General features: G+C 35.1%; 1 protein-coding gene across 2 annotated transcripts in view; it reads left to right on the top strand.

Moving 5' to 3' along the window:
* The first annotated feature begins 5,526 nt into the window (after positions 1-5,526).
* LOC109544718 (SET and MYND domain-containing protein 4) overlaps positions 5,527-11,190 on the top strand; it is a 28,105-nt gene continuing 22,441 nt past the window's right edge. The window contains exons 1-2 of one of the 2 annotated variants that reach the window (XM_048663879.1): positions 5,527-6,293; positions 6,350-6,521. In XM_048663879.1, the coding sequence (XP_048519836.1) occupies positions 6,096-6,293; positions 6,350-6,521 (370 nt within the window). In that variant the 5' untranslated portion in view covers positions 5,527-6,095. The remainder of the gene's footprint in view (positions 6,294-6,349; positions 6,522-11,190) is intronic. The other variant, XM_048663878.1, reaches the window with a different exon arrangement.

The following is an 11,190-nucleotide window of genomic DNA, read 5'->3' as shown; positions in this document are numbered from 1 at the left end:
AACAAATTGACAAGAAGTAAATGACATAATAGACAAATAGACAATCACACAATTAATTTTACTTTAGACAGAGGGACAGACAAGAATTATTGTTAATTTGTCTAATCATAGAGGTTGATTGTAATTTATCTAATCTAATTTATCTAATGTTTAAAGATTATATTTCATATTATTAAATAAAGTATGTTGGTCTTTCTGGTTTATTCCTTTCTCTTTGGCTTTTGGAAATAAGAAATAAATCAATTTTGTGTCCTGACATGCATTTTGTGTCCTGAGTGCAGGATTCATCCTTATGCAATGCTGACAGACAGGCAATTAAAAAATAAATTACTAAAAATTTAAAATTATTCTAAAGATACATTTAAAGTTAGATAAAAATTTTCTCCAAATAAGACGAGACGACATTTAGTGAACATAAGGACGTCTAAAATAAAGCTTATTTTAGTGACTAAAAAATGACCACCCTCGGCGGTCCATTGGACGTCCATATATATCTGACTAATAGACGTCCAAGTATTGACGCCTTTCATACGTCTTTTCTAATTGACGTACTGACCAAAAATGACTTAATGTGGACGTCTCGCAGATGTCTAATTGGTCAGTTGTGCTACCTGGAGAGTGAGGAAATTCGAGTAGTTTTGACCCAGAAAGTGAAATTTGAATATCAGACACTTAGATGCAAGATTATGCCAAAATTTAATGTTTTCCGTCCCCTTTTTGCTCATATCTCGGAGCTAAAATGAGCAAGAACGCTCAATTGTACATCATTCTAGACAGAAATAAATGACCTTTTTAGAAAGTGAACCATGGATGGCGAAATGTTGGCAGTTTTCTCAAAAAATGCTTGAATTCATAAAGTTTTAGATTTGCGTGGTTTTTTTTTGAGTTGCAAAATCCACTTGAACATAACGCTGCTTTTTTCGAAGTTTCTTAAGAACAAATCGAGCCACATAATTCGTTTTGGCATCGTTGGATAGAGAATTGAAAAGTCGACTCAGTCGTAACAACCTGAGTGAGGAAATTCGAGTAGTTTTGACCCAGAAAGCGAAATTTGAATATCAGACACTTAGGTGCAAGATTATACCAAAATTTCATGTTTTCCGTCTCGTTTTTGCTCATTTGTCTGAGGCAAAATGAGCAAGAACGCTAATTTGTACATCAGTCTAGAGAGAAATAAATGGCCTTTTTAGAAAGTGAACCATCGATATGAAAATGTTGGCAGTTTTCTCAAAAAGTGCTTGAAGTCAAGAAGTTTTAGATTTGCGTGGTTTTTTTGAGGTGCAAAATCCACTTTCTCAAGTTCTCAGTTTATCAAGAACCATTCGAGCCAGAGAATTCGTTTTGGCATCGTTGGATACAGAATTGAATGGGGGGGTCATGACCCCCATGACCCACCACCTGGATCCGCCCTTGCTGGTGACTCGCGTCATCAACTTTTGCGCGGTATTACAATTAATGTGCCGACAWWGGCACTTTTTATCCGTTGCGGCTAAACCTTTCCTGATCCGGATCTTGAAATTTTCCAAATACGAGTCTCGGATCTTAACGGATCTTTTATGTCTTGAAATACAGCAGCGTGCAACTGTAGTACAACTTAACATATTATTTCAAAACTTACAAAACTTTAGTTAATTAAATTTAATAAAATGAAAAATATCTTAGCTTAAGTATAACGGTAAACCCGGTTATCGAACCAGTCGAGACAGAGTGGATCCGAGCCGAGATTCGGACCCGAAACCCGAACTAATGTTCTGGGTTCTGTCAGGTTAAAAGAGCCGTGTTTCTGATCCGGATTTCAGATCCGAATCTCACATCCGGATCTCGACTTAACCGGTCGAGAACCATGTAGAACCTTAAGTCCCGACGAATCTTAGGCATTTCATTCCGGATAACTTAAGAAAAATGTGTCTCATTTTATGTTGTGCAGTTTGAAATAAAGACATATAAAGTACTACATAGTAGTAATAGTAGTTTAATGTATATTTATCAGTATTAGTAATCATTATGTTTATCCAACATTTCAATAGATTTTTCTTACAAAATAGCAAATTTTCGTTTTAGAGCCATTAAAAAAACAACGACGCAGCGTAAAACAGTATATTTTTGAACTTAGAAACAAGTAATGAAACGTATTCATTCAGAAATAAAAATAAACAACTAAATTAAATACTGTATTTTTAATTTTTAGTACCTAATGACGAACATGTTATTATTTCTTAGGAATACAAAACTTTAATTAACATATAATTTAAATTCACACTAGTGCATTAAATTAAGATAATGACTAGGAAAAGAACAAAACAGCCAAATTCCTTTTCTCGATAAATTAGTTCAGAAAACTTTGGTATATAAAAAAACTACTCTACAGTTTAAATTGAAACTTAAATCTAATTTAATCTTTACGGCTCTATTTAAGATATCATATTTGAAATGACCCGACTTGCCCACCACTACTTGGCACAGAACAACGCCTTTTTTTGCTTCTGTTCGCCCGGCGGCTGGAGGAATAAAATATCTTCGCGAAGACACCCAGGGTTCCGAATCCTGGGTAGTGTTGGATTCTTACCAACTGAAATATTCCTTTTTGTACTACGAGTTTTCGGGAGTTATTCTTTAAAACTTGTAGTCTCCTCTAAAAATTTGTCAGCTCAGGCACCCGTATGCCATAGCATCGCATTCGCATCTTGAGCATCTTATTAATTTAACGCCTTAACTTATACATGCTACTTGCTACAAACTAGGGCCCGAAATCAAACTAGAATAATTCGAGTATTCGAATATTCGAAAAGCGAATACTTATGTCTAATAACTCCAATTCGAATATTCGAATACCTACTCGAATATTCGAATAATCGAAAACTCGAATACTGGAATACACCAACATTATCAAACTCACAAGGTGCAAATATCTTTATATACACTTTGTATACTTGTATAAAATAAATTATTCATATTCTACAAGCAAATGGAAATAGTCATTTAACATCCTGCAAATGATCATAAAATTAAATGTCTGTGTTCTGGTGACTGGCGTCATCAACTTTTGCGTGGTGGCACTTTTTTAAGTTTCTGAAATCGTGTTAAAAATTGCTGCCAAAGAATAATAATATAAGATAATAATCTAAGAATAATAATATAACTGCAATCCACTGCGGCTAGGTGCCAAAAATGCTATAAGATGACGATTTTTCTTCTTGGAAGACGAATTTCAGATTTTTTAAAATTCCGTGCACTATGGTATGCAAAAAAATGCTTTGCATCCATTTTTTGCCGACGTGTCTCTAGATGTCGTCCCTCCACCTCCTCTGGGTTACCCCAACACTTGTTTTGTTTTCCCCACGTTCCCCTCCCACCACTGGAGGATGGCCTTGGTCCACTTGACATCGTCCCTGGCCACATACCCAGCCCGTCTCCACTTATTCCTTGCCACAGTTTCCATGACGTCTGAGACTCCCGTCCTCCTCCAAATGTCATCGTTCCATCGAACTGGCAGCAAAATAATCTGAAATAAGGACATCATAGTGGACAAACTAGCCAACATAGGTACAGGCTTGAATGTCCCCTTGAGGATAGAACTGGACAGGTCAGAAATCATATCAAAGATTAGAAATCAAATTAGGGATGAATACTGTAAAACGTGGCAAAACTCATTAAAAACAAAAGGAATCTGGTACTCCGGGATAGTGTCCTCCTTCCCAAAAACGAGGTGGTTTGACAATTTAGAGTTCGTCGACCGGAACCATATTACAACTATCATAAGAATCCGTACAGGTCATTGTTTGTCAGCGTCACATCTTTTTCGAATTAAGATCAGAGCCGATCCAAGTTGTGAGTGTGGCTCGGAGCAGACTCTGGACCATATCTTCTTGGAATGCCCAATTAATTATGGTCCGAGTATTGACATCTATAAAGAAATGATTTTATCAGGTCTCCGAGCCCCCCTAAATATTGCTAGTATCTTATCAAATCTTTCAGACCTCAGAATTAGGATTCTAATTAAATTTCTTGCCTACAACAAAATCAAATTATAAGATGGCAAGGCATATAACTCAAGCCAATAATAGTAATCATTTTTCAGTGAGCAAAGGATCAACGGTGGTGTACTTTGTGGCGTTTGTGTTCGTCCTCTGTTGTGAGTGTTCACAATAACATATAACCTCGTCCTTAAATCTGACTTTGATTAACACACAAATAAACCAAGATCGGGTAACCAACCCCGGTGGCGGTTAAATTACTCCACAGCACAATAAAGTTCCACATCAACACGCGGGGCAGATATGGATAAAGTCCAGACAAGATCTTCCCGCCCCGAATGAGCTGGCAAATTGCCCGAAAGGAGCAGAGCCATCTGTAGGAAAAAAAAAAAAGGACATCATATAACGCAAACATCATAACTTCATTTTTCGCTTAAGATGTATCACGTGTCCGGTTAAAACTTTTTCACTCAGCTCCAGTTCATATTTTGTTATTAATCAGAATAAGTAGCAGAGTTAGTAAGCACTATAAAAGCGCGTCTATAAATATTGAGAAGTTTATTAAGACCATTGAAAAATCATCTGCAAATCGTGTTCAAGTTGCCCATGACTCGATTGGATAATGGAATCCCACAACTATATGTCTCAGGAGAAAATCTCCCGCTGGTTGCGTAGATTTCCCGCCCAAACACCCTGAGTGTGTACGACATTTATATTTTTTATATACATTATTATACTTGTTAGGATAACTTGTTTTCGATGTATGTATGTACGTACAGTATGTATATGTGTATGTGTGTACCAGAGGTGCGTTTCTTATCGGATATTTTACGTACTATGTACGTAACATGCCCTATTTGTTACGTTTACGTTACGTACATTTTCTACAAGATGTACGTACATAAAAGGTACTATGTTTGTATCTGTGCTGTTTGGGAGGCTAATACCCGGCATCAAACGTCCGATGGCTCTCTGATACACTCTCAGGCGATTGGCACTTTTTTGTGTGAAGGCCATACGGCATGACCGGTAGAATGCTGATGAATGACCACCTTCCGCTTTAGATTAATTAGAGATTTAGGATTTCTTTGGATGTGAGAGAGGTTACCATACTTTGTCCAGGTGAGGGCAAATTGTGGCCCACACAAGCCCTCCTTCTTTCAATCTCCATCGTTTGGTTTTCACTCCCTAGAAATTACTTACAAGCCCCTTAAGTGTTTCATGTATTCAGCAAGCTAAAAAATTAACTAGAAAATAGGTTAGAAAAAGGTTTCTTTGGTTTCGGAATTTTTCATTTTTTGAAAACGGTTAGTAAATCAGAACGCGATAAATTTGTGAATGCGAATACTGTGTATAAGAGAATGATTGAATACTTAGAAAAGTGGTTTGATTTCAATGACAACTCTTTTTATAAACTGGTACAGCCTTTTAAGGAAAGTAGTACGGTTTTTTATGATATTTTGATTAAACATCTTAGATGTTTCACTTATTGGGACAATTTCTGTATAAAATCGACTTTTTAAAACACCGTTTGTAATTAGATCATCCAGTGGTCATCGGAGAAATTTGAAAATAATTTACAGCAAATTCATTTCTTCAAGATTCTTATCAATTTTTTTTCCGAACACTACAACAAATACTTTCCAAGATACAGCCGCTTACCATCCTCATTGCGACACCCGGTATATTTACAGATGCGTTTAAAAACCGTTTTAATCTCAGTGATCTAATCTACTCTTATGCGATAATCAAATACTGATTTAGTATCATGCTATTTTGCATATAAATTCAAATATAGAAAAATTATTTAATCATGGTAAGGTAAGTACGAACTAATCCAAAGGCACTCTACTCTGTTTACCAGTTTGGGTTACTGTAGTTGGAGAACTATTAAATATCTGTTTATGATTATTTAATACATATTATTTCACAACGGTTTTAAACTATTCGAAAATAATGGCGGAGCTCCATATTCTAAAATTAGCCTCTCAGAAGCTTTGGATTTTACAGGTGTGTCAACGTACCTATTTTTAGTACTAAATAACCGACATTGAGAGTGTAAAGTAAAACATTTTCTTTGAGTCTAATAGCACGATTGAACTGCTGAACTTTTATTGAAAAATGGCTAGCAAAATATTTGAAGACGACCAATACAGAAACTTGTGCAGTGAAAAAACACTTCAGTCAAATTCGCAAGGATTTTTTATGAACTTTGTTGAACATTTATTGAACCATGTGGGTCCTGAATGGGTGAAAACTGTTTTCGGGAAATTAAGCACCGATCAAGACCGAATTAAGTGTGTCTATGAGTCAAATAAAGTAAGTATAAGTATGCGCTCCGTTGTGCATCAACATTGTAATAAATTAATTTCTAGACAAAAACATTACTACAGGATTTTTTAATTAACGTTCAAGAAGTTTACCGACAAAAAAACGCCAGTATATCTCAAAAGAAACGCTTGGAAGCTGAGTTGTTAATGGAAAAGCAAGATTATCAAGGAGCACTTTTATTATTTTGCCAAAGTATTATCAGATCCGCAAAAACAGGTAAGAATAAATTTTATATTTTACTAATACCGAACGAAACTTATGGCTCTATTGTTTTGTTTTTTCGAGCCTTACCTGCTGATGAAAGCTACCTGCTTCCACTAGTGAAGCTGAACTGATTAAAGATTTTAGAAGTTTCTTTGAAAAAAAGATTTGGAGGTTGCTGCAGTTTCAAAATTTATCTTAATAGCAAAGTTGAAATTCGATCTTAAATTGTTTACATCTTGTACTCTCTAAGTGAGCCCCCCTAACACCTTACAAGGAATGACGCCAATTTTAAACCATCCTGTTGTGGCATCTACATCCACAACAAACTGGAACATAGCAAACTTGAGGATTCAGCATACATTCTTCAATATATTTTTCTTCTTCAGCCTGTACCTATTTACGGCTGGATGTAGGCGGTCTCTTCCGCGTGTTTTTAATAAACGCTCTTTAAATCCAGTTCTTCCTCTGCAATATTCTGTACTTCGCCCGCCAACGCTCCGTTCTGTTTTTCTTGAGAGGCAAATTAAAACCCTTTTTGTCCATTTGTACAAGGTGTCCCATCGGGAACCGCCGCGATCGATATCTGGCAAACTATAATTAAGAGAAATTTGAAAATTGAACAGTGTGCCGAAGTGATTGGGGGCAAGTGATTTACAATATTTTCAAGACGGCCACACTTCCGGTTATACCGGAAGTAGGTGCCAACTTGCTTATTTTAAATTGAACACCATATAAATTATTATATTTTTAAATTCTACTCCAAATTCTAAATATGTTTCATGTATAATATCTTATACCCAAGTCTATCAACTGTTTTTGATATATTTGAAATTTTTTGTCAAAAATTGCAGTTACAGCTACACGATTAATTATTCATTTTTCGGATGAGGTAATATGTGTTACTTGAATTGAGTCCCATTTTTTGCTGAAAAGGACTTAGTTTAAAGAAATGTTGACAACATTTTCATAATTACAAATAAAGTGTTAAAAACAAGTTTCACAATGGCGTTGAGAAAATCGCCTTAAATCAAGTTTTTCAATTGGGAACTCCAATTTTTGACAATTTTAACTTATTTAGTATAGAAAATAAGAGTAATTGAAATTTTCCTTAATTGGTTTAACATCAGACTGTGAGTGCTTCTGTTTTTGTGCATATCGAATGGCAAATGTGTCACATGTTCTTGATACAGCTTTCATTCATCACATTCTTCATAAATAATACATAAGTTTAAATAATCTTCGTTTGTATAATTGAAGCGCCCTGGCATGATTATTAATTATTTTCAAAAGGTAACTGACAGCTGTCAGCATTCTTTTGGAATTTGATTGTATTAAAAATGGCCACTTCCGTCATGGCAACTAAGAGTGACAGGATTTAAAATCAGATGCGGCAAAATGGTCATATGAAAATACTAAATTGTATCTTTCGTAATATATGTAATATTTCGAAAATTAAACACTTTTGGAATAGACAACCTTACACAAACTTACACTTATTTTTAATACTGAATAAGCCAAAATTATAAAAAATGAGAGTTTTCATTTGAAAAAATTGATTTTCTTTTTTTTAACAGTTTGTATTAGTTTTCAAAATGTTCTCGAAATTCCATTAAAGTAAGTCCTTTTCAACAAGTCAAATGGGACCCAAATTAAGTACCACATTTTTCCTTATCGGAAATATGAATAATTATTCGAGTGGCTGCATCTGTAATTTTTTACATAAAATTTCAAATATTATAGTATAGGATATTATACATAAAATATATTTACAATTTCGAGGAGAATTAAAAAATGCAGAGTTCCCCATTTTTCCCGAAATTTCCACAAATAATATAAATGTACTCCGCCGTCTAAAACAGGAACTTCTTCTTTTTACGACGGCGTAAAAACCTGAAAAACTCACCCGTTTCAAGGAATGGTCTCGAAAGTTTACTTCCATTTATTGATGTTTTTGTTTACTAAAACGCTGATGTAATCAAAGTTACCGAAAGCATATTTTTTTACTCTCTTTATTTTTGGCTGTTCTCGACCATGACTTCCTTCCCGCAATTTTTCCTGTTTTGCCTCCAAAAATCTTTCATTGGAGTAGAAGTTAATATTTGGTAGTGTTGCTTTTCCTCCATTTTTTTCTTCGTTGGGTAGTAGTTTCAGAACACACGGGATTTAGAATGACTTCACCAAATGTGTCGGCCTTGAAGCTTTACTTCGTCTGTCTTTTTTCCGGTTATTTTATTTTCTAATGGATGGTTTTCAGGTGTCGCCTTATTATTTTATTATTTGTAGTTTGCAAATTTCCAGGGAGGGAATGCAAAACCTTCTGCATTCTGAATTATATCTTGCCTTCAAAGGACTATAAAAAGTAACGTCAAGCGGTTGAACACTGTGCGACGTTTGTGGAGGGATTGTCAGCAGAACCATTCCTCTTTCTTTGCAGAAGTTGTAGGCATTTAACAACAGTGAACGCTACTGGATGTAGGTTTTCTTACGTGATTGATAGGTGCACATCAACCGGTCCAAAATGTCCCCTTTATGTTAGGGTGGGACAAACTTTATGGCCGGAGTTACCCCCACGGCCGAGATTCCCTACTCTCCCCTAAGCAGCTTCTTTTAGGGTACCCGTTCTCTTACCAAACCCAACAATGGAGAGAATTTCAATTTTCAATTTCACTAATTTAAATGCTTCTCTATCTTTGGCTACGTGGAACAACTCTGGCTCACTCATACTCGTCCAGTCTTATACAGGGTGTCCCACAATTATCAAAAACGGGGGTTTCCATTAAAAAAAATATATTTTGGGTGGTTTTCTCAACGACATCTTTAAACTTATTTTTGTAACACTGTAATAATATTTATCAAAATTTTGCCGAAATTCTATTAAAGTAAGTCCTTTTCAACAATAAATATGACTCAAATTAAGTAGAACGTATTCCATTATAGGAAAAATTAATAACTATTCGAATGGCTGCAACTGTATTTTTTTACATAAAATATCAAATATATCAAAAACTGTTAAACTTCGGTATCGGATAGTATACATGAAATAAATTTAGAATTTAGAGCAGAATTCTAAAATATAGTAATATATGTATAGGGTGTTCCATTTTAAATAAGCAAGTTGATACCTACTACCGGTATAACCAGTGGCAAAAGTTTTTCTCAATATCGGTAATTACATCAGAAACAGGTGAAGATCAATATAGAAGATTCATACCGAATAGGTCTACAATTTTGCGTATAGTTCGATTACGCAATAAATAGTGCGCCATTCCATTTAAAAAATGTTTATGTGGTCCGCCACTTGGAATTGAGACCCTGTATAAATTGGTATTATCTTAAAATAAACTGGAGGTCTACAAATGTTGTATTTAATGTTCTTTTATAAATTTCAAATGGCCCCGTGGAAACGGGGTGGCCTGAGTTCAATCAATAGCCCTGTACATGCAGCTTTTTGATGAAATTCCTTTGTGATTTCGTCGTAGCATTTGAAGCAACAGTTTTCAAGGTTTGTAAATGTTTTGATATGGTGTAGACACCGCAGTACTGCTACGCTCAGGCACCATACAACATTTATAAGCAATGTTCTTCAAATCACCAACGAAACACCACAAGCACCTAGTAAAGTAGGTTTAAATTAAAAAAAAACCGTGCGCCACGGCACGGTCGACAAGAGTGCTAACTTTATATCATTTATAGAAACAGAAACCATAAAAAATTGAACTTGTTTAACGGATGATGGCAATACCAATTTATAATTTCGATATTTTTGTTAGTCTAATAATTTATAAATGGATCTGAAGTTTAAATTTAATTTACAACATTTAATATTCTTCAATAGTTGATTCGCTGGTATTTACGTTATCATTATGTAATCCTGTAAAAGTAATTGTAACTTTTGTGTGAATCCGTACGAATTATTTCGGATCTAGTGGGTGAGCTTTAGAACGTTGCATTAAATTAGATAATTCGCTATTTTTCGTACGATTTGGGACGAAAACGTTTCCTAAGGACACCAGCCCATAGACTACACAATAGCTATACACGCGAATGTCCCACAGACTACACACTATTATATTCACACGGCTGTGTGCGTGCGAGCGAGAACTGCGTAGCTACTTGCCTATAACTATATCAGACATATCGACGCATAACGCATTCCGATGGGTTTGGACCGTGCCATAAAACGTTATCACTTCAAAAAGTAAACGCCGCACATAGGAGTATTTGACCCGAAAAGTTGGCTAAAACTATTTTAGGTAATTAATTGCTGTTTTATTGATGTTTTTCAAATGATTTTGTTGTAGATATGCGCTTTAATCACATTTTTGGCTAAAAAGAACATTTCTTCTACAGGGTGGTCACTTTTACAATGCTGCACCATTGGGATATCCGAAATGGTAAGCTACAGGGTCGGGTAAATTAGGAAAAAGTTTTGCATTCTAATGCTCATTGAGAATCCATCTTGAAAACAGCTTTATCTGTCATGGTTCCTGAAATATCTGTAAAAAAGTGAAAACATGCCAATTTTAAAAAACGTTATACCGCGGAAACTTTTATTCCGATTTTGATGAAACGGGGGTCTCTGTAATTTTTTATGATGGAGCTTCGAATGACATTGGCAGATTTTTTCTGAACCATCTAAATTTTGCACACCGATAGTCAACTTTTTATTTTCCTATGGACG

The sequence above is a fragment of the Dendroctonus ponderosae genome, unplaced genomic scaffold (assembly GCF_020466585.1).
Source record: "Dendroctonus ponderosae isolate FM_Combo_2020 unplaced genomic scaffold, Dpon_F_20191213v2 Dpon_F_20191213_2, whole genome shotgun sequence".
In the NCBI taxonomy this organism is placed as follows: domain Eukaryota; kingdom Metazoa; phylum Arthropoda; class Insecta; order Coleoptera; family Curculionidae; genus Dendroctonus; species Dendroctonus ponderosae.
The sequence above is the reverse complement of the archived record's forward strand: the minus strand, read 5'-3'. Positions and strand labels throughout refer to the sequence as shown.